General features: G+C 41.6%; 1 protein-coding gene across 1 annotated transcript in view; it reads right to left on the bottom strand.

Annotated features, from left to right (window-relative positions):
- Positions 1–5,826: 5,826 nt before the first annotated feature.
- Positions 5,827–24,866, bottom strand: part of STX2 (syntaxin 2) — a 36,590-nt gene continuing 17,550 nt past the window's right edge. Inside the window, exons 4-10 of the mRNA XM_052654727.1 lie at positions 18,680–18,754; positions 16,905–16,978; positions 16,111–16,219; positions 14,338–14,411; positions 14,083–14,220; positions 11,101–11,211; positions 5,827–6,001 (exon numbers count right to left, since the gene is read on the bottom strand). Of these exons, the coding sequence (XP_052510687.1) occupies positions 5,924–6,001; positions 11,101–11,211; positions 14,083–14,220; positions 14,338–14,411; positions 16,111–16,219; positions 16,905–16,978; positions 18,680–18,754 (659 nt within the window). The 3' untranslated portion in view covers positions 5,827–5,923. The remainder of the gene's footprint in view (positions 6,002–11,100; positions 11,212–14,082; positions 14,221–14,337; positions 14,412–16,110; positions 16,220–16,904; positions 16,979–18,679; positions 18,755–24,866) is intronic.

Genomic DNA, 24,866 nt, shown 5'->3' with positions numbered 1-24,866 from the left:
GATGCCCACGGCTGGAGGGATCATCCCAGTTCCACACGTCACGGTCCCAGGAACTGGACAGGGAAATTCTGCCTTGAGGTTAGATCTGCAGGAGACCTCTCCCCAAAAAGAGGATGTCTGCATGGCTGATGTTACCTCTGCTGAGACGTTGCCCAAAATACTCTGCTCACTACTCTGCTTTGCACTCTGACTACTGGAGTAAGGGCTTCTGACGAGCGTCAAGTGGGTGTGCGTGAAGCGTGTCACCGTATTTTGAACAAAGCAGCTGTGGCCACAGGAAGCTGTTCACTGTGGAACACTGGTCTCCTCACTGAGGACAGAAACCTCTTAGCAGTTGCCCTTCAACCAAAGCATCAGAGCCACTCCCAGTTTCCTGGGTCCTGTGGCAAGCACTTCTGTTTATTTATCCAGGGATCTCCAGTTTATAACAGACACGGCTTTCTGATAAAAACATCCCTACTAACAGACATTTCTCCAAGGAAGACATACAGATGGCCAACAGGCACATGAAAAGATGCTCAATGTCATTAATTATTAGAGAAATGCAAATCAAAACCACAGCGAAGTAGCACCTCACAACCAGTCAAAATGGCTATCATTAAAGTCTACAAATGAAAAATGCTGGATGGGGTGTGGAGAAAAGGGAACCCTCCTCCACTGCTGGTGCAGCCACTATGGAGAACAGCATGCAGGTTCCTCAAAAAACTAAAAATGGAATTACCACGCTGCTGCTGCTGCTGCTAAGTCGCTTCAGTCGTGTCCGACTCTGTGTGACCCCATAGACGGCAGCCCACAAGGCTCCCCCGTCCCTGGGATTCTCCAGGCAAGAACGCTGGAGTGGGTTGCCATTTCCTTCTCCAATGCATGAAAGTGAAAAGTGAAAGTGAAATCGCTCAGTCGTGTCCGACTCTTCGCAACCCCACAGACTGCAGCCTACCGGGCTCCTCCATCCATGGGATTCTGCAATCCCACTCCTGGGCATATATCCAGAGAAAACTTTAATTCAAAATGATACATGCACCCCTATGTTCACAGCGATAGCCAAGATGCAGAAATAACTGAAGTATGCATCGAGAGAAGGGTGGGTAAAGACGTGGTACGTGTGCAATGGAAGATTACTCAGCCCTTAAAAAGAATGAAATACTGTCATTTGCAGCAACATGGATGCAACTAGAGATTATCTTACAAAGGCAAGTAAGCCAGACAAATATCGTATGGCATCACTTATATGTGGAATCTAAAATATGACACAAACAATCTACAAAACAGAAACAGACTCACATAGAGATAGACTTGTGGTGGCCAAGGCGGAGGGTCTGGGGAAGGATGACTGCAAGTGTGGGGTTAGCAGATGCAAACTAGTATATGTAAGATGGATAAACAACAAGGTCCTACTGTACGGCACAGGCAACTAGAGTCAATATCCTGTGATAAACCATAATGTAAAAGAGTATTTTTAAAAAATGTATATATGTGCATATACTAAGCCACTTTGCTCTACAGCAGAAACTAATGGAACATCATAAATCAGCTATGCTTCAATTAAAAATATATATTGCCTGCCACTCTAGTAAACAATGCATGTTGCCCACAATCAAGTCATCAGCCACTCAGCCTGAGGGGACTCAGGTGGAGAAAAGCAGGACACAGGCCCTGGATGGCTAAGGTGCATATTAAAGGAATAATTTCACTGAGCCCTGACTCTCTCATCTTCCCATTCCTAGAAAATCACAAAAATCATTGAGATGTCTGGTTTTCTAATGAGCATTAACCTTTCAGTGTTGGACTACATGTTTGTTTTTTAGCGAAAACTCATATACATCCTGGCTGCTCCCCGACCTCTTTGGAGCAGTCCCTCAGAGCGATCTAAGAGGCTGTACCCAACTTACATCCTCAGTAAAGCCACCAAATAAAACATCATTCTCAACTTTCAGGCTGTGTGCTTTTTTTTTTTTTTTTTTTTTTTTTTGCAGTCGACATAAGTCCCAGGCTTGCAGGCTGAACCTACTAACACATGGCCCTGCCCTCGATCATGCCACCTTTTCTGGAACTCACCCCTTTCTCACAACCGGACCTGTAACCATCTTTCTGGTTTAGGAATCTGCTCCTTCAGGGGATGCGAGTCAGAAGATGACAACTGGATGTTGCCTCAAAGGAAAACAAAATGGCTCACTGTCCACAAGGCACTCTCTCTGGAAACATGGGCACATCTTCACCCTGACTGCAGGTAGGACACGGGACGCCTCTACAGAGCTCCTGCTGCACTGAAACCCCAAAATGTGCTGTCTCATCCACACCGAACACTGGATCTTAACAAAGGCGGGAACCAGGGTTGGATGAGGTCAAGACTGCATCTTGTGTCCTGTGTGTACCGTGTCGGTTTCACACTTTAAAACCAAGCAAAGCCCCAGGCTTTGCTCAGCTGCCCTCCAGAGGCTGGTTCTGGACTTCTTGCCCTCTGGAGTCGATTCTTCTCACTGATGCTCTCCTTCATGTAGGGGAGGGCGAGGAGGGGGAGGTGGATGGGGGTGTGTGCTGCTGTGTTCACTGAAATAGTAACCTAGAAAGGGGGGGGGGCGGGGGACACATGGCTGGGGAGGCCTCAGCTGTTACAGGGGGTCCTTGCCAAGCACACAAGTCATTGCCATGGGAAGATGCGGACTGACTCCTGGCCTTCCCCGCTACCCTTACCCAGGGCCCCCTGACCTCCTTGGAGCCCCTGAACCAGGCCCCAACCCACAACTGGGACAAAATCCCTGGGCAACCCTGACCCGAGCCCCACAGGGTCCCTCCTGTGACCCAGGCTCTTCCAACCCAAGCCCCCTGACCTGGGGGCCCCACCATTTAAACTCATGAAAGGATGTGAGCTTAGATTTATTGGAGAAATTAACAAAAACTGTTGGAAGAGGTCCTGGAAAGGACGCGACTGCTCACTGACCCACAAGGTGGCCCCCGGGCATCGGAGGCCCAGCAACCCAGCCCTGTCCTTGGATGTCTGCTCTGCCCACCCCCCAGCACACCCATGTCCACTGTGGGAGCCATTTCAAGGATGCCCCTTGACAGAGTAGGTGTGGAGACCTTGGAGCGGCGTGGGTGTCTGAACCTCAGGAAGACCTCTCTCTCAACTCAAAGGTGCAGCAGGCGGGTGGGTGGTGATCGTACCCTGTGGAACCCCAGACAAACCTCCGAGGGAAGTTGGGGGACTGCCTCCTCCTCAGCCTCCCTGGGAAACTCCCCAGGGTGTGAACTTAAAAACTCAGGTGATAAACTTCATAGTCTTTAAAAAATGTAAACCAAGGCACTAAATTACTGAGTGTGCATGCCAAGACTGCAGCTTGAAAGGAAAGTCACTGGGGAAGAAAGAGAGGAAAAGGAGGTTAGAGGTAATACATGAGTTGGGGTGGAGAGGTGTCCAACCTTCATGAACTGAAGTTCTCCAGAACTAGCTTATTTTTGTTTCTTTTACATGCCGGATTTTGAACACCACTTTTCAACATGATTAGAATTCAGTAAGGATTATGGATTAGGGAAATTCCAGTTAATAAGAAAGTGGAGGGGGGTGCCCTGTTAATAACTGTCAATGCGAACATGTCAAATTGGCAGAAGGATGCAAAGCCAAATTCCCTAAATTAGCATTTGCTGTCAACAGCAAGAAGCCAGGTGGGTTTATTAACACGTGACAGCCAAACCACAGAAGTTGGTAACAACAAATAATCAAAAACTTACCAAAAACACCTAAAATTATTAACTTACATTGTATCATTACATATAATAACAGCCACAGGTAATATATTTTAACAATTTATTTATGGATATGCAATGAAATATCTCCCCCCAAATCTTTCTAGAAATGAACAAGGCAGAAAGTAAAATATTTCTTTTTGGGGTTCTCTTGAGTTTTTTTTAATGTAAACATGAAATTTCAAGAAATGATTTAAAAAGTAACAACTGAACCTGTATATGTATTTTTAAAAATCGGATGTGAAATAGGTACATGAGGCTTAGACATACAAAATGGGTTACCTGGTGAATGACTTAAACATCTTAAGTAGAAATCAAAAAGCAGTTTCATAACTTCAACTATAAAACACAGATTCAGTAAGTGTTTCAAATCCAGGAAGAATGTCTTGAAAAGATACAATAAGAATTGCTATGAGGAGTGGGGGCTAAAAAGACTTCACTTGAAGCCACAGTGGGACACATGGGGAGCATGAAGTGTCTCCACACGTGCACATAATCGTATGGACAACGGATGTACAAAAGTCACACTGACGCAAGCATGATCTCTGGATAATTAAATTCCCTCAGGACAAGTCAGACCATCAACGTAAGCACCAACCAGGGAGCCTATCCCACTGATGGCCTAAAGACTTAAGAAACATATATGTTGGAGCCAGAAGACTCCTAAAGGAATCCTGACTACACAGTGACGACCAGCAAGAAAATAAAATGCACACATACAGACTTGACTCTGAGCTCAGCAGTCAGATGCATAAAGTATGAACGCGTGCAATTCATAACTGCATTCAAGAGGGAGCACAGCTTCTAAATGATTCTGTAATTCACACTTACAGCTTGCAATCAGGCGTGTCTATACATTAGTTTTCAAGCCAGACAATGTTATAGTCACGAACTTACACAATCACATACAGAAGTAACAAGAGATAACTATATTTTTAATATCCTTCACATATTCATTAAAGTTTTGACTACTTGCTATCATATAGATGCCCATTCGCTAATAAGATTTTGTACATTTTACAGTCTAAATATAAAGCATATTATAATTCAAAAAAATTAAGAAGTAATACAAATGTTAATTACGGATTCCTGTAAACTTTGAGAATTAACTTTTAAAGTTCAGCAGAATAGTAGGTATGTAACAAAAACATTCAGGTGATCCGTACAACAGTTTAAAAGAATGACTTAATGTCTGGGAATAATCCCTTTGAGTTTAAAATTTGATTTTATCACCACCTTAAATTCAGACATTATTAGTGTCAACAGGGAAACACTTATTTTGTAAAGAATGAAAGCAGAGACCATTGTCTTTACAGTGCAGTAACTAATTTATTATCTTGGGTAATCGAACAGGTAGAAAGGAAGCTGAGCACAATAATCGAGCTTTTCCTGCAGGGTACTGGGCAGATTGGAACCTTATAAATCAATTTCAACAGAAGGAACTAGAAACGCTTTTTGGGGTACTTTGCAACCAATGTTTTCTATGCCGATGGCAAACTGTGTAAACAATTGTGCAAAGATGGCTATGATATCATGAAGTTTCTTTCCTATTTCTTTCAAAAGGCAATAGTTAATATATAAAATTGGAGTAAATTAAGATGTTAATATATTAAACAATTAATTTATAAACATTTAAACTTATAGATATCTTACAAAACAGCTCTGTGATAATAAAAATAATTTCTGCAAACATAAACAGACATGAGTGAAACATAGTACAAAAACGTCTCTTAATGAGCATGTTAGCTGGGAAAGGGAAGAAATCTAATAGCTTATTAGACCTGAAATCTAATAGCTATTAGACCTGAAATCTAATAGCTTCATAACAAGATATTTCTAATTATACTTCACATACATATTTTTAACACTGAAATATAAAAAAAAAAAATTGAAAATTTCAAAATTCCTTATTTTAAGGCCATTGAAACAAGTCTCACATTGTTAAATGTTTGTGCTGTGTTATTTAGAGTCCAAGGATGTCTGGGTTAACACATCACATTCATTCTGTTTTTTCCACTGAACAATATATTCTGTTGTGTTCTCTCCTTGAATTCACTAATAAAATATCAGCACTCAGTGCCACATGTCACAATGTCTAGGATTCATTCATGAAATGGGAGGATGCTGATTTGCTGCAGATGTGGTCTGACTCCAAGGACAAATGGCTCTTGGGATACGGTTGCTATGACAATGTTGTTGCTAGGATAATTCCAAGGATCACAAGCAAAATAACTACACAGATAATAATGAACATCATTTTCTGTAAGATAAAGAAAAACATTTATTAATTTGCAAGATAGCAAAGGAAAGAAATCACTGATGTCATTTCCTAACAAAATTCTCTTGGAATTTGAGATGGTTTAAACTCCATCATCAAGAAAGAACCCCTACAGGTCATAGAAAAGGGAGGAGTGGGGAAGGGAAGTTCCAGAGGCATAGCACAAAGTTACAGACACATATACATTAAATTAAATGAATTTAGTCATTTAAAATACATATTATTAAAACAATAACCATTGACCCCTGGAGGTAAAACACAATGTCTACTTGGCACTATGTGGGTTCTTAACGAACACTTTCTATTGATCACAGTAAAATCCCAACTATTGTTTCTTGGATGCACTGTACATCTTATAATTTTAAATGGATTTATTTCTCATTTGCTAAAAAAAATCTTATTTATGCTTTTTTTTTTCATTGAGGTAAGGCGCATATAAAAAATCAACACACCATTAACTCAGTCTTCTATTGCATCCTCGGCTAAGAGGCAGGCAATACAACATTTAACTTTTTGCTTGCAGTTAACAAGCATCCTTGCACAGGATGCTTGAAAAGCTAAACAACCTCTGGCTTGAGAAATCTAGTCTCTCTAGGAATACCATCTTTGGGAGAAGGTGAGGAATTCACAAAGATGAGAAGCATATCATACTGTCTGACTTCGAGTTCTCTTGGTAAACTGCAGAGATGCATCATTTTAAATTACGGTTACCAAACACATGGCAAACTTTCACCTGAGAAATCACACCTGCTGAAACTGGTCAGTGCTACTTCAGTATTAGTTGCCGAGAGCGCCATCAATTACTGCATGATTTATGAAGACAAGCATGGCCAGGCCCCTCAGGAAACTTTCCTGTCAATTACTCGGAACCTAGGGACCACTGCCTGCAGGACATCACACCCTCAAATTTCATGTCACTTATTAATCTTATGCACATTTCCTGAAAACAAGGCCTTGGTCCCAACCATCCTGGCATCTCCTCGTGTGTCTCCCCGCGAGCCTCTCTCAACATCTTTCTAGACACACCTTTTCCCTCTGGTCTATCACACCTTCCTTCCCATTGGCACCACCCTTCTGCTCTGGAACCTGCTCCATATGCCCGTTAACCTCAGCCATCAGGCGGCTCTGCACCTCGCTGCCATCCAGGCATCTGCCAGGTCTCTGGGTACCATGCATGGGTGTGTGCTTGCACATCTGGCTTTTGGAAATGCCTCCTGAATCCCGCTATGACTGGGTTCCTGCACCCTCAATACCACAGATGGAACGACCATTCTCGTCCAACATCCTGCTTACAGCTCCAGTCAAATGCCTGGACTTCTCCTTGGTGGCCCATGCACACCCCGAGTCAAGCTGCCACCTACTACACCTAAATCACAGCCACGTGCTCTCTCAGCCATGTCCTCGGATAGAAAGCTGGGCATCTGGCCCTTGCTGCAAGGTTATAGGGACCAAGATTCCCTCCACATGGTGCCTACAGGCCCAGAGAAGGCTGTGCTGAACTACCTGCTAAAAGCATAAATTAGTTTTTCAAAAATATAATTAAAGACAACAACCACTGCATTTGTATTTAAAAAAATTGTTGGTATGCACTCTGATGTGGTTTGAGTTCACATGTGCTTAAAGGCATGAAGGTACAGCAGCCCCCCAGGCCCAGGGCACAGAGCAAGCCTGGGGCTCCCCCAGAACCACACTGGGAGGAGCCTGCCCTCATTCAACGGCATCATCACAGCATTTGATCTTAAATTATGTTTATCTTTAGTGGAAACACATCCAACTAACCACATTATGGCCACTAGGAAAAGCTAACAAACTGCAGAGTTTATACACAGTTCATAAAGAATTCTAAAAATAGTTTTTAAATACATTATTATTAGTAAAGGAAAATCACATATATCTTTAGCTCAGCAGAGGTCATAGGAAAGCATGGAGAGATACATAAACATCCTGCCTAATGAAAAGAGTGCTCAGAGCTCCTTCCGCCTCCTGAAAAAAATGGCTTGCTAACAAACTCAACATCCTGGAGCTTCTGAGTGCAACCCCATGCTTCCGTGAATGTCAGAATCCTCACCTGCTAACTGTGTGCTCAGCACACAGATGCTTACACTAAGAAACACCTCTTCTTTAATAAAGCGCTAAGTGTTTATCAAAACAGCAGTTGCTTTCACAATAAAATAATTAATTCATCAAGGACTACTTGTCACAATCTAGATACAATTTTAATTCCAATGATTATGCCAAACAAACATTTTAAAATAAACAACTAGTATGCCCAACTTTGATACACCAGACAGCATGCTAGCTTAAGAGTTGAAAAAAGGATGATTCCAAATGCATTAAAAGAGACGAAAAGCACAAAATCTACCAAAGTTAGGTGAAAGGTGACACTCATACAGTGAATAAAAATAAAGGTGCTACAAATAAATAATCTTTTGAGTATCTTCTGTATTCCAAACCCTTTAAATTGAGAATTAACAGGCATGCTACTCAGTACAAGTTTTCATTTTAATGTGGACACATTTAAAACAAACTCAATGATGCCAGTGGAAACAAGTGAGACGAAGTCTCTTGGTTCCACTGAGTGTTCTTCACAGCTTTCGTCCCATTCCCTCTAATTCCATAGTAAAATGGTGAGCAAATAAATACAGCTCACAAAGCACGTTCGGTTGTTGCACTTATTCTTAGAATTAAAACTTATGAGACAAATTATTAAATGTTAGTTTCTTCATTGAGAATTAATCCTCATTACTAAAGTTATTCCACTAATGAAGGGCTTCAATAAGGAGGAAGCGTCTTCCTGGATCAAAAACAAAAGCCTGAAGAGTCAGGAGCTGCTGCCACCCCTACTATCACATCTAAACAAACCCAGAGGTTTCAGAAAACAGCAGGAAGACAACCCTGGTTTAGAAATGGACGGCAACCCAGCCAGTGCTTACTCTCAGCACACCATGACTAGAGACCTGAATGCAGAAGTCAGGCAGATACTCCGCTGGCAGGCTTTTGTTACTTTCCAGTACTTCTGAATTGGGTGAGCACCACTATTAGCTAATTGGGCGAGTGACTAAGCAGATTAGTTGATTAGTTACTTACTGCCGTGCTGGCAGAGACATGCACGCTGCCGTTATCCACATCATCACTTGCCAACTGATAAACCAATAATTAGAGCAATCACAGCCAACAGAACCAGTGACACAGCCACAATTATCCACTTTTTCTGTCAAAGAAAAGCAAGCTGATTATATCATGGTTAATTCCACATTGCCGTATTAGAAGATATCGTTCATTTAAAAATCAAATAATCCATAGGAATGTGTTTTAAAATCTAAATCATGGGCCATCGATTAACTGTTTGACAATTTTCAAAGCTGTCCAAAAGAGAGATTTTTAATTTAATGAGGTCAGACTATTTGGAGATATACTATTATAGAACTTGAAATATTAGGTTTTATCAATGAGAAAGCACAAGACTACATTCTTTCGATAAATTTCTGATGAACTGAGACATACAGCTGATTTTTTTTTTCATGTATAGAGAGCTGTGTGGCCAGGTCAGTGAATGAGGAAATCAGTGACCTAAGCCCCTACACTTTTCTTCTTGTTTGTTTGTTATTGGCAGGTAAGTCCTTCACTTAACTGCCACACCGAATAAAACAGATCATTCCACTAGCATCATCCCGTCTCTCAGGGGCCAACCCGGCTGCCCTGGGAATGGAACCAGGACACCACGAGAGGGGACGGCCAGCATCTCAAGGACCACACACCCAACAGCAGAGTGAGAGAGAGAGATGAACAAGCTGTGGGTGGTTTCAGATGTCAAGCCTTGAGTTGGGGAAGTTGTGATGAATTTCGAAATGAGCCTCAGGTTCTGACCAGTGGCCACTCCAGGTAATGCACTGACCCAGCCACCTACTAGAGCAAGGCCTCCTCCGCCGGATGACGACGAGATGGGAATGTCTCACGGAAACGTTCACTGGTCTGACCTGCTCTTCAGGCCATGGAGAACGGATGGGACCCGTCCTTTTTTAGTGACTGCTTTAAAGTGTGAGTCCATTTTGTGCCTGAACCAGAGCACTTCACACCTGGACCTCACCACCTCACTTTAGTTTAAGGCTCAATATTTCAAAATCTGATAACAGAGAATAATGTAAGAAACCACGTCTTACATCTCAAAGATAATTAATACACAGATATTCCCAAGAGAAAGCAGGGTGAGATGCTTTGCAGGCTGACATGAAAGCCCGGACATGCCTCATATTTGAGAACATCTATGGACCATTGTCACAGGTGAATCTGACTCTTCATTTTTCCTGAACATTCTGAAACTCCCTCTTTACCAGGCCTTTATGACATGGCATGGAAATCTCCCCTGACAGGCACCGAGAAAGGCCTCTGACAGCAGGAGCAGGGAGACAGGCACTGAAGGCGGGGGTTTGGTGCCTTGTGGCGCTCTCATCTACACTGGGGAGAAAGAAACCAAGAAGTGGTGGGCCGGGTCACACAAGCAGATAGTTTTCCAGTCCCTGAATCACAACTGAATTCTGTAGTTTTGCTGTTTCCTCAGAAAGCTTTCACTATGAAGATATTAAAACTCCTCTACAAAGCTTCATTAGTGAGTGCTACATAACATCTGAGGTCCATGGCCTCAAGCAATTCTCTTTCCTCCAATCCAAAGGATTAGCAAATAACCTAACAAATAAAGTGTTCACTGCATAAACTGTGTAACCAAAGATTTTTAGGAGAATTTCCAGTCCCATGAGTTTTATATGTCCCTCCAAATAATGACCCAAGAAACAGAGAACTCTGGAATTGAAACCCATTCAACCGAGGGGAGGGAGGTGGGGCCAACTTTGACCCTTAGTAAGGGTTATCGTTACTTAGAGCTGACAGGGTTCACCATCATCATAACTTATCTGATACACTTCAAATGTTTCAACAAGAAGAATCACTTCAGTTTTCAAATGCAAGATTAATGTAAGAAGTTTTTATTTCCTGGAATACATTTAAAGTAGGCTTGCATCAGTGTATGACCATGTGAAACCCAATCCAGAGGAAAACGTACTTTAACTCGGAAAGACCAAACTCACCCTTCTTGCTTTGCTTTGATATTTAATAGCTTTCTTCGTTTCTTCTTTAGCATGCTCTACATAGTCTGCGGCATTCGTAACATTTTTTTCTATGTTGTTGATCATTTCACCCTTAAAATGAAAAGTTTCAAACTTAGAGGATACTTTCAAATGACTTAATTGTGCCTCTTAAGACAGTCACAGAGCAGCAGTAAAGTTTCCACAGGAATGTAATGTGCATGGAATGGACACTGCAATATTTTTCACATTTACAAAAAGATGAGACCATTATAAATGTGCGAATATGAAAAGTAATCAAAATCCAATTTACATTATAAAAAGAACTAAAAGGGATGGGCAACGATGCTGACAATTAAAGGCATATCAAGTAAGCTTTGCGATATGCTTTAATATAGGAACACTCTTTTAAAATGGACACAGTGAATGAGAGGCAGCTGGCTTTAGGCTAAGCTAACATTTACTATTATGCACAAACATACGACATCTAAAGAATGACCTCTTTTCTAATGGGTAGACAATATTTGTCATTTCTTTAAAATACCAGTAAACTAGGAATAGTTTAGGTCTCCCATTAAATTGACTAGATTAATGAGCAAAAAAATGTAAAGTGAGGTGAACCCAATGAAGCGTCAGGGGAGAAAAGCATATTACCTGGTTTTCTGTCCACCAGCAGACATAATCTGCAGCAGTGAATAGTAAAGCATTGGAAAGTGACGCAGAGTTAACTTACTCATTCACACATTTCAACATACTAGTCAGTTTTGACTATACATATTGAGTTAGATTAGTCGATACTATGCAATACTAACAGACTTTTGAAAGGAAACAATGCAACCAAGCTAAGAATACACTGATATATCGATTTTTCTAGTAGAGATTAGCACATCTGGCGTAGAACACTCCTAACTAAAAGTCCAAGGTACTCTAAAATCTTTAGTAATGACAAAAGTCGGAGAAGGCGATGGCGCCCCACTCCAGTACTCTTGCCTAGAAAATCCCATGGACAGAGGAGCCTGGTAGGCTGCAGTCTATGGGGTTGCTGAGAGTTGGACACGACTCAGTGACTTCACTTTCACTTTTCACTTTCATGCATTGGAGAAGGAAATGGCAACCCACTCCAGTGTTCTTGCCTGGAGAATCCCAGGGACGGGGGAGCCTGGTGGGCTGCCGTTTATGGGGTCGCACAGAGTCGGACACGACTAAAGCAACTTAGCAACAGTAGTAGCAGCAATGACAAAAGTACTCAGAGTGGTCTAACTGTCTCACTGGTTTCCTTCCTGAAAACAAAAGCTGGCAGCAGCCAGACTCCCTTTCAGCGCCGTGAGTGGCAACGGGCACCCCCAAATCAGAAAGGAGTGAACATGCCCCATCCCCCCCCCATCTGCAAATTCATAGCACCTCAGCTCCGCACACATTTTTATGGCAAAGTTCCTCAAGCTAAATCTTCAAAAGATTGCTGGCGATATGGAGGATGAATCTGGTACCCAGATGGACTTCCCAGTGCTCCTCACATAACCCAGGAAACCAGCAAACAGGCCCATCAGAGGACCACTCCTGCCACAACAGATCCTGAATCCAGCCTCCGTGGGAGGGAGGACATGACTGTGATGTGAATCCCAAGATGCTCTGGTACAAAGGCTTTGCCTTCACAGGGCAGTCAGCTGGACTCAACGGCCCATCGACCCATGAGTGACCAAGTGCGAGCCTCACACACTTGAGACGTCTCAGAGGACATTATTCACCATCACAAGAGGAGGGGCAAGCACCCCCACACACCTAACTGGAACCACCAGCTTTATTTTACACTGAATTTTATATGCTTTTTTTGTGTATGTGTGTGTGTTCTTTTTTTTCTGTTTTTAATTGGAGGAAAACTGCTTAACAATGTTGCTTTGGTTTCTGCCATACAACAATGCGATCATCAGTCATAATTTTATATATGTGTGTGTGTGTGTGTGTGTGTGTGTGTGTGTGTGTGTGTGTGTGTGTCCCCTCTCTCTTGAGTAAATTTTATCTTCTTAAAAAACTGCATTAACTTCCGCAGTCCCTCATAAGGGTCTCCTCATACCTGCTCCCTTCTGCTTGTGGTACTGAACACTGTAGTAAGTATAAGCTTCTATTTATGTCACAGTCTATCCCCTCCAGTGCTTATTCTTTTATATATTTCTCCAAATTATTACTCTAATATCTGCTCCTTGTAGGAAACTTGAAAATATACTTTAGAGAAGAAAACTAAAATTCCCATAGTCCCACTGTTGCTATACTGCTTGGCATATTTCTTTCCTTCTGTGAGTACTGTTTCATGTAGCCGACTTTATGCCACACACACTATATATAGGAGTATAAGGGTGTATGCTGCATATATATTTGCATTTATACATAGAGGTGTATATGTACATATGAAGTGACATGAAGTGTTTAGTTGCTCAGTCGTGTCTGACTCTTTGCAACCCTATGGACTGCAGCCCATCAGGCTCCTCTGTTCATGGAATTCTCCAGGCAAGAATACTGGAGTGGGTAGCCATTCCCTTCTCCAGGAGATCTTCCTGACCCAGGGAGCAAATCTGAGTCTCCTGCCTTGCAGGCAGACTGTTTACCATCTGAGCCAACAGGGAAGCCCCATATATATATACACACATACATATAAGGTTTAATATCGCCCTCTATGTCAACTTAAATTCCAACACATACATTTGCATATTTCATTCAAAATCTTCCATGAACAAAGTTTATGTTGTCTACCTACGGTTGTCTACTTATGGCTGCTTATCCTATGGACACATCGTATCTTAAATCAGTCCCCTACTGTGGAAGATTTAAGGTGCTTCGAGCACTTGAGCCTTACATGGCAGTAATGGTATAACCAGTTTCTGAATTACAAGACTGGATCCAGAGTAATGGCTTTCCCAAGAGACTGGAGTCAAGTATCAGATTTTGCCAGCCATAGCTCTGTTGCAGAGAAGCAGAGACGCGTGTGACTACCTGGGTCTCGACGAGCATGGCCATGTCCACGAACATCTCGTGCAGCTCGCGGATGCTCGTCTCCAGCTTCATGATGTCTTTATGACGGGACTCAATTTCATTCAGAGCCTGTCTAGTGATTTGTGAATCTGATATAATCTTTGAAAAACAGAAACAGAGGAGAAATACTGACGAACTTAAGATCTTTCTAGAGGTTAAAGAGAAAAAAACTGTATAAATACAAACACACGGGCCACACGGCCGCCCGGCACTCACATCTGACGTGAAGATGGAGGGATTCCCACTTTCCAGCATCTCTTCCAGCTCATCATCGGTGGTAGTTTTTCCAGCTAAAATATCAACAAGAGAAAACTCCACTCGGTATGCAGCAGTATTTTTAAATTACCCGTGCGTCCATAAGTTAGCAGGTAAAATCTGAGTTGCTAACATTTTAACCAGTGTTTTTCTAACTTTTCCAGAATATTTTTTTGGCAAGTGTTAATGATGACAGAAATTAACATAAGCTTCTCCCTTAAGAAGCAGGAAGAACTGGAAAACACTCATGAAAAACCTTGAACTGGAATGACTAATAAAAATCCAAGTTTAGTATGGATGACAAACAACTATAACAAGGAAATTGATAGATACAAAGTTTTGGCATATCAATTTCCTAAAAGTTTACCTGGCTTATAGGAAAGGAGGATAAGCTAGACTTAGCATATGTTAACTGGAAATAATAAAGATTGTATAACTAGAATCAGAGGCTCTAATACTTTCTGTATTTCGGTTATTAATGTTTTTTCTTGAGTTAAATGTATTGTTTCCTATGAACAAGTTCACAGGATTTTAGAAAAACCCAATTGATAATTCCTATTTTCACACACTGTGCCACAAAAGACAAAATTAAATGAATAAACATCATAATAATTAAGATATAATTTACTGTGAACATTCACAGCAGTATTATTCATAATTATCAAAAAGTAGAAACCACCCAAATGTTCTTCGCCTGATGGATGTATAAACACAATGCTAACGTGGTCCATCCACACAATGGAACATGATCCAACCATAAAAAGAGATGAAATACTGATGTTTGCTGCAGTATGGCTGAACCTTGAAAACCCTGTGCCAAGTGAAAGGGCCAGTCACAAGAGACATATATTATATGACTCCATTCACTCGGATGCCCAAATGTGCAAATTCATAGACAGACGAGTAAACTGGTGGGTGCCTAGGGCTCTGGGGAGAGAAACAGGAAGTGCCTGACAATGGGTGCTGAGCTTCCTTTTGGAGGGATTAAAATGGTCTGAAACTGATTGTGCTAATTTACATACTAAAGACCACTGGACTGTACACTCTGGGTACCTGTTCACATGGTATGTCAATTACATGTCAACAAAGTCAAAATGTCACTGAAAGCAGTTCAAGTTCACAGATGCTCACTTCTCTCCAAGCCCACGGGAGATGAAGAACAGTCTCGGTGGACAGTGCACCCACCTGTGGCCTGTGTCGCAGCTGAGGGACCCTGATCTTTCACAGCAGGGAGGAAGCAAGCCTGCCTGACCTTTGATCAGCAAGCAAACAGCCTTCTGCCTAGAGGAAAACCTGAGTTCCATCCTCCAAGGCTGCACAGACAAACATCCTAGGAAGAAAGTCTGGAGCACAAGGACAGGAAGTGTCTGCTCACCAGACATGCAGAATCATGAGAACCACGGAGACTGTCCCCTGAGAAGGGGCAGGGAGGGGTGCAGACACAAAAATTACATGAGGAAGTGACGGCTGGAAGCTTTCCAGATCCGATCCACACTTTACAGGTAACGGTCATCAGAAAGTAATTTAAAGCCCACTCACTCAGAATCTGCTGAAGAATGTAAGTAAGTAATAGGTTGGTTGATTCAATGAATGGGAAGCTATGAAAGGGCTTTGCGCTTTACAATACTGATAAAAACAGGGATGAAATTACTTTTTTGATGGTACATACTTTCATGTCAGACCTTAAGGGAAAAAAACACATTTTTAACAAAAATGGCATGCTCACTGACTCACTTATTTCTAGCTGACGCTGTATACGGCCTTTGCTTCGCTCCCGAAATAGAGTCTGTGCTTCGTTAAATTCTGTCATGACTTCCACAAACTTTCGAGATAGCACTGAATGCTGTGAACATAGAAAAAAAATAGACCAATATATAATGGTCATTTCTTCTACTAAAAGAGAAGGCTTTTCTCTTACATATAAAAACATTACATTCTATAAATTCAAACTAACGTGCTTACTCCTTCAAATGGGAAATAAGAATAATAGCAGCTTACTGCATACTGTATAACAGAATCTATGCTAAGAACTTTACATCCATTGTCTTATTTGATTTTCACAGTAACCCTCCTGTACTATTACTGTCCCCCATTCTACAGAAGGGATGAAAACCATCATTACGAGAAGTCAATTAGCGAGTGGTGTCAGGCTGACTGGGGTCAGGCTGGCACTCAAGCAAGGTGTCCTCAGAGTCTGAATCCATAATCTTCATTTGTCAAGTAGAGTTAAGTGGACTAAATTCCACTTTGCTGTACCATCAGCCTCTAAAAGATGAGGAGTTCATCATGAACACTAAATGACTCAGATAATTCTCTGCTCTTCAGAAGAGATTTCTGCTGATGGGCTGAAGAGACTTTTTTTCTTCATCATCTAGAAAGGGAATCTATAAATACTGTCTTTATGCAGAAATGCTGTGAGCATTAATGTGACAGTAAGGATGTAATTATTCTGAATTTTAAAGAAGGAAGTAAAAAGACTTCTTAGTCTTCAACATTGCTTCACACTAGGAAAAGGCTGATCATCAAACCTGGGTTCTTCGTATCCGAAGCTCCACAGAAGTTCGGTTTCCACCCTCATCCTGATCAAAACTCTGTTCAATAGCTAGAAGCAAAGAGGAAGAAGTTACATTTTAATCTTAAGAAAAATGAAAGGTTTTCAAGCCTAAACTCAAATGTATTTTATCTTTTCAACTCCTAATAAATGTGTGAGTTTTGGTAAGCATCAGTTGTTCATAATGTCACAAAATAAAACCAGATGTTACAGCTTCACATTTCAAAGCGAATAACCTGAATTTGATTCACTTTGGAGAACTAAACTGTCCATCCACAGGAAATACAGAGCATAGTGGAACCTGTTGAGTGAAATTAAAGGGGTGAAATCAGTGAAACTCTGCAACAGGGCAACTTCTGATGAACTAATGTCCTGGTTTCTCCAACCAAGAGGGAAACATGCTAGGGGTGGGAAAGATGGAAGAACCGGACCTGAAAAAAAAGCCTTAAGTGACATAACAACCAATCACAGTGTATGGTCCAAACAAGAAAATGGAGTCGCTCAGTTGTGTCCGACTCTTTGTGACCCCATGGACTGTAGCCTACCAGGCTCCTCCATCCATGGTATTTTCCAGGCAATAGTACTGGAGTGGATAGCCACTTCCTTCTCCAGGGGATCTTCCCGACCCAGGGATCGAACCTGGGTCTCCCGCATCGTAGACAGACGCTTTACCGTCTGAGCCACCAGGAAAGTCAAACCAAGTCTGGTCCAAACAAGAAAGCCAATTTAAATAAACTGTTGAAGAAAAATTAAAAGATCACTGGGGAAGTGTGAATTCTGACTAGATAGTTTATAATAAATAATAACAACTAAGGTGACTTAGATATACATAAGAGCATTGCAGTTGTGTTTGGGGGAGGGGATCCTTGTTTTAGAAATACACACTGAAAACTATATACTGATGAAGTCCTAGATATCTGCCACTGATTGTGAAACCAGCTGGGTGGGGTACGGGCCACTGAGACCTGCAGAGCTGATGAGTGTGGACCCTAGGCTTGTGGTGGTAACCCCTTCCCCCCATGTTTGTCTGAAATTTTCCACAAGAAATGTTCCCTCTGATCTTTAGATATGTTCTTGATTTGTATGTTATTTTGTAAAAATTACAAAAGACACACTGTGTCTTTCTACCACATCAAGAACCACCACCTCTGTTTAAGTCCCGCAGGGAGGCCGTAGGCACTATCAGCTGAGCTGAACTGTAGGAAAGGCTCGCAGGACCTCACCAGCTACAAGACCATTCAAGAAGAACCTGGCAATTCATGTTGAAGGCTACTCACCTTCTCAAGTATCTACAATTTAGCCCCAAATGTCGTAACAATATAAGAGATAAACAGTTAATAAGCAGCTACAAGACCATTCAAGAAGAACCTGGCAATTCATGTTGAAGGCTACTCACCTTCTCAAGTATCTACAATTTAGCCCCAAATGTCGTAACAATATAAGAGATAAACAGTTAATAAGCAAGTGCTCACTCCTGTGGAACATGAATGAGTGCCTCACTCCAAAATTTAAGCATTAATAGCCCTTAACTCTAGCTCCTCTGTGATCCTTACAGCTGGTAGCTTAATAATTCTAGAATAATGAGGAACGTAAGCAAGGGTCACTATTCCAAGTACATACAAACGATTTATTTTACAGTGGTCACAATCTTAACTTTTGAAAATGTAAAAGAATAAAAAGTTATAAAGAAGAAAATAATAATACCCACATTCCCACCATCAATGATTATATGTAATTAAAGCTTTAACTCACACTTCAACTTAGTCCGAATTTTATTAGCAGTTTTCTTGATTTCTTTGTTCAGATCTTCAAGCTCTTCCTTTATTTCTATAAATTAGAAATAAGAGACATGTGAGTTACAATATCCAACATCAGTAACGTCCAACAAATGTAAATGGAACAATAGAAAGTGAAGAGGAACTAAAAAGCCTCTTGATGAAAGTGAAAGAGGAGAGTGAAAAAGCTGGCTTAAAGCTCAACATTCAGAAAACAAAGATCATGGCATCTGGTCCCATCACTCCATGGGAAATAGATGGGGAAACAGTGGAAACAGTGTCAGACTTTATTTTTTTGGTCTCCAAAATCACTGCAGATGGTGACTGCAGCCATTAAATTAAAAGACGCTTACTCCTTGGAAGAAAAGTTATGACCAACCTAGATAGCATATTCAAAAGCAGAGACATTACTTTGCCAAAAAAGGTCCGTCTAGTCAAGGCTATGGTTTTTCCTGTGGTCATGTATGGATGTGAGAGTTGGACTGCGAAGAAAGCTGAGTGCCGAAGAATTGATGCTTTTGAACTGTGGTGTTGGAGAAGACTCTTGAGAGTCCCTTGGACTGCAAGGAGATCCAACCAGTCCGTTCTGAAGGAGATCAGCCCTGGGATTTCTTTGGAAGGAATGATGCTAAAGCTGAAACTCCAGTACTTTGGCCACCTTATGCGAAGAGTTGACTCATTGGAAAAGACTCTGATGCTGGGAGAGATTGGGGGCAAGAGGAAAAGGGGACGACAGAGGATGAGATGGCTGGATGGCATCACCAACTCGATGGATGTGAGTCTGAGTGAACTCTGGGAGTTGGTGATGGACAGGGAGGCCTGGTGTGCTGTGATTCATGGGGTCGCAAACAGTCGGACACGACTGAGTGACTGAACTAAACTGAACTGATTCTCAGTAAATACTCAAGTTTGTTGGGTTTTTCTTTAGAGAAACTATTGATCACACCAGTGGTTCTCAGAGGGTGAGTCCTGGACCAGCAGCTTCAGTATCAGGTGAGTGCTTATTAGAAATGCAAGTTCCTGGGCCCCACTCCTGACCTACCTATAGGAACCATCACTTGATAGGCACAGGAATGTGACTTAAGCCCCCCAGGTGATGCTGGTGCACACCTAAGTTTGAGGACAGCTGGTTTATACCAATCAATTGATGAAACAGTGCCCTGAATTCATTGTTAACACCTAGACCTGAAAAAAGCAAGCAGAAATTTAACCATATTCTTGTGGGGAGGGGGGAGCCTGCCACGTGCTTGCTTTCTTTCCTGCTATCCTAATCAAAGCAGGCTCCAGGCAGGGAGTGTGGATTCCTGCACTGGCGGAACAACCCCAGAGGCCCCACCACTGCATGTGGGGAAGGAAAGTCAAGAAAGGTGTCCAAGAGGAAGAGTGCATGAGCGGTAGGGTCTGTGCAGGGTCTGCCCTGCTGAGGACACAGAGTCAGGGAGCAAGCATTCCAAAGCATGGCTCACCTCTCTAGAAAAGAAAGCCCCTGGGTTGGGGGGTCATTCAGGACAGAATCACTGGACCTTCTTGCCAACACAGGCACGCAGGGGCTCAAGCATGAATTAGAGAAATAAAAGAGGCATTACTGTACTTAGCCCTTCAAGCTACAGAAGCAGGCCACGAGGTTATACTTGATAAAGGCAGGATTTCAATACACAGAAAAGAAGGCAAAGATGGGAAACGTCCTTATCCAGTGGACTAGGTCATTCTGATCAGTTCTCCTGCTGAGAACAATCAGAAGAGTTGGACAAAACATTTTTTAAAAATCTGCTTAAAGGCATCATAAACCTACAAAAGCAGAAAAAGAAGAAGATTCAAGAGAAGGAAACCCAGAGATGTGAGCCCAGCGAATGGAGTGACTTGACACTGAGGCAGCCAAGGCTTTGAGCAGCTGAGAAAATGCTGAGCTGACACAAGGCCATGCCCCGGGAGGAAGGGGAGCCAGGTCCAGAATGTTGGCGCCCCCAGCTGTCCATCAGAAATGTTCAAAAATCATCTCTTAAAAAAGAAAACACTATCCTAGGACTCACACTGTGGCCCCGAGCCTTCACATTCAAAGCCCAGTGCTCAACCAAAAACAACCAGCAAGACAGAGAAAATAAACCCCAGGAAAACAACAGAGCTGTCTTAACAGAGTTATTAGACACAGACTTTCAAATAAGCATGTTCAAAGAGGTAAAAACAAGATTGAGGATTTTGTCAGGAAAACAGGACAGGAGAAAAAGGAGCCCAGTGAAATTCTAGGACTAAAAAATATTTTAACCAAAAATAACTCTCCATGGGTTAAGAGAGATTCCCTAACCTGAAAGGTAATCACTAAAGAGAGGTCAGGAGACAAATCAGATGGATTCAAAGTAAAACACAAGACAAAATGATGAGAACAGAGGGCAAGTGGCATTAGAGATACAGTGAAAAGGTCTAATACTCATATAGTTCAAGTCTCAAAATAAGAAATGACAGAAAAGGGAGGAAAGATGACTTATGAAGAGAAAAGAGCCAATATTTTTTCAAAACTGCCAGAAAATATCAACCCACAGATCCAAGAAGCCTTATAAAAACACTATAAATAAAAAGAAAACCATATCTGGAAACATGAACACAGCATTGACAAATCCAAAGGCTAGAAATCAAATCTTTTATAAGTTATAATTAGATAGCTGACAAAAAAAAAGACGTTGAAAATTTATTTCCAAATTTTCAAAGTGGTGAAAGAAAACAATTTACGAACTAGACTCCTATGCTCACTGAAAATATCCTTGAAAAACAAAATCAAGTAAGGACAATTTCAGACAATGGCATCACCCTAGTGAAAGAAAGAATAGTACTTTTTAGAAAGAAAAAAAAAATCTCTGATGAAAGCTTAAAGATACAGAATAACGAGGAGCACTGGTACAGGTAAATATGTGGGTAGCTCCAAATCCGTATTAATTGTATAAAATAAAAATATATATTATTTTTATCTAGTACAATACATATATATGATGATGATGATAGCAGTAAGAAGGGACAGAGTTAAAGGTTCCTCCTAAGGCCCTCCTATTACTTGGAAGTAGTAAAAACATAAATTTATATTAGATTTCAACAAGTCAGGGATGCATACCACAATCTACAGGACAACAAATAAAACCACAGCAAACAGGATATAGGAGAGAGCTAACGAGGCAGCGTAAAGTTCTGAAAAACCAATCCAAAAGACAGCATGGAGACAGAGGAAAAGTAACAGAACAAGCAAGGAAAATATAAAGTGAACAAGATCGTGAATGTTAGCCCCAACGTATCAATAATTCCAGTAAACAAACAGACTACAAGAGTTAATGACAGACAAAAAAAAAAAAACGATCAAAGGGGCCAAGAAGACAAAACCCAACTATATTTTATATACAAAAGATGAGAGAAACATCTGAAGTATAAGGATACAGAAAGATAAAAAGGAAATGATGGGCAAATATCCATCATGCACACACCATCAGAGAAACTGGTCGAGCTCCATTGGCTGATATCCGGCAAGTGCATCAGAGCATCACCAGAGAAGAGAGAGGGGCCCTTCACATGGGAAAAGGCTCAATGTGCCACTGAGACAGGACCCCTTCCACATGTCCACCCAGGAGCCTGGGCAGCCAAGGCGCTGAGGAGCTGGAGCTCCAATTTGCACCCTCCCCTGCCCCCTGCACGGACAAAGGGCAGGCGGACGGCAGCCCACTGCCCTCTGCAGCACCTGGGGCACTCCCTAGAGCCCGGCAGCATGGGGCAGGGGTCACCGCATCCTTCTTACACAGCCAGCTCAGCAAGCAGTGAGACGCTGCTTCCTGCACTCTGGTCCATACTCTCACGAAACTAAAAGCACCAGTTTTCTTCAGAGCCCAAAGGGACGACTGTGAAGCACTAGAGCTCTAAATTTACTCAAACAATTGTGCCTGCTATTACTGGGGAGCAGAGTGTTTTGGAGGTAAATTTCTCAAAAAAGAAAAAATACACAAACACGTATTCAAATTCAACTTCACCAAGAATTAAGCAAGATGTTAACAGGTGTTACATAAAAAGTCCTGTGGGAAAATGCGTTTGTGAAACATTTCACTAAGCAAAGTTAAACAGGTTTCTTCATCACAGGACTTCTCAGGGCCTTTATTGCTCTAAGTACACTGAAGTCATCCAAGTGGGGATGTGCTGTGAAGATGACCCCAAATGTATCTGGCCGCAGAACTCCCGTTTAATACAATAGCTAGTGAGAGTCAAGCTTTTGGGAAACATTTTTCTAAATTATTAGACAGGGCATCTGCAGACATGCAAAGCATTATTTTACAAGATACACATAATCTTCAAAATGAGTAAAAGAGTTCTTTTTCAATTTAAAATCAAGTTAGTTTTTAAAAGTGAGGCCACATCAAATAACCTTCCAACAAAGTTGCTTTCAATTTTCCTCTGAGACTGAGAATAACATGTTCCCATCACCACTTCCATTCAATGCTGTATAGACGGTCAGTAAAAAAAGTCAACTGAAAATAAAAAGCCTGAGAATGGAGGGACAACTGTCATTATTCACAGATAACATGACTGGCTATAGAGACAATCCAAAGGGATCCAGTGAGAAATTATTAAAATAATTAACTGGGCCAGAGAGTGAGATAAAAGTTCAACATACAAAACCTACTGTATTTCTATATATGGAAACAAGTAGAAAACAAAATTTACAGCAGATACTATTCACATTAAGATCAAAAACATCGACTGCCACGAAAGGTGTGTGACACCTCTACAAAGAGCCCTGCATACATCACTGGGAGCAAGCAGAGAAGATGTAAGCAGAGGGATGAACCATTTCCAAGCATTAAAAGACTCAATATGGTAAAGGTATCAATTATTCCCCAAACAACATATGGATTCCAATTAGCAGTCTTCTGGCTTTCCAGATCCATTTACCTTTAAAGTTTTCAAAATTTATCACTGCAGCTCAAGGAAATACTTCCTTAAAGCTGCCAACACTGTGATGTTCAGTTCATTTTAAATCACCTGTTCACATGCTGCCCTCCACAGACACTGAGAACAGTACACTCCACACAAAAGCCTTTGCTGAAGACGTAAAACCAGCTCTTGCTCTGTTCTTCATGTTTAAAACTGCTCCATCCTGCTCTATTGTTTTCCAGATCAACCTCTCGTTAACTTTCATCTACACACAAAATTCTATCACTACTGTTTAGCTGTGAACATAGCACGGCTCTACTCATCTCACACGCTAGGAAAGTGATGCTCAAAGTTCTCCAAGCCAGGCTTCAGCAATACGTGAACCGTGAACTTCCAGGTGTTCAAGCTGGTTTTAGAAAAGGCAGAGGAACCAGAGATCAAATTGTCAACATCCGATGGATCATCAAAAAAGCAAGAGAATTCCAGAAAAGCATCTATTTCTGCTTTATTGACTATGCCAAAGCCTTTGACTGTGTGGATCTCTATAAACTGTGGAAAAGTCTGAAAGAGATGGGAATAGCAGACCACCTAACCTGCCTCTTGAGAAACCTATATGCAGGTCAGGAAGCAACAGTTAGAACTGGACATGGAACAACAGACTGGTTCCAAATAGGAAAAGGAGTACATCAAGGCTGTATATTGTCACCCTGCTTATCTAACTTATATGCAGAGTACATCATGAGGAACGCTGGACTGGAAGAAGAACAAGCTGGAATCAAGATTGCTGGGAGAAATATCAATAACCTCAGATATGCAGATGATACTACCCTGATGGCAGAGAGTGAAGAAAAACTCAAAAGCCTCTTGATGAAAGTGAAAGTGGAGAGTGAAAAAGTTGGCTTACAGCTCAACATTCAGAAAATGAAGATCATGGCACCTGGTCCCATCACTTCATGGGAAATAGATGGGGAAGCAGTGGAAACAGTGTCAGACTTTATTTTTGGGGGCTCCAAAATCACTGAAGATGGTGATTGCAGCCATGAAATTAAAAGATGCTTACTCCTTGGAAGGAAAGTTACGACCATCCTAGATAGCATATTCAAAAGCAGAGACATTACTTTGCCAAAAGAGGTCTGTCTAATCAAGGCCATGTTTTTCCAAGGGTCATGTATGGATGTGACAGTTGGACTGTGAAGAAAGCTGAGAGCCGAAGAAGTGATGCTTTTGAACTGTGGTGTTGGAGAAGACTCTTGAGAGTCCCTTGG

The sequence above is a fragment of the Budorcas taxicolor genome, chromosome 17 (genome assembly GCF_023091745.1).
Source record: "Budorcas taxicolor isolate Tak-1 chromosome 17, Takin1.1, whole genome shotgun sequence".
NCBI lineage: Eukaryota > Metazoa > Chordata > Mammalia > Artiodactyla > Bovidae > Budorcas > Budorcas taxicolor.
This window is presented reverse-complemented; position numbering and strand designations above follow the sequence as displayed.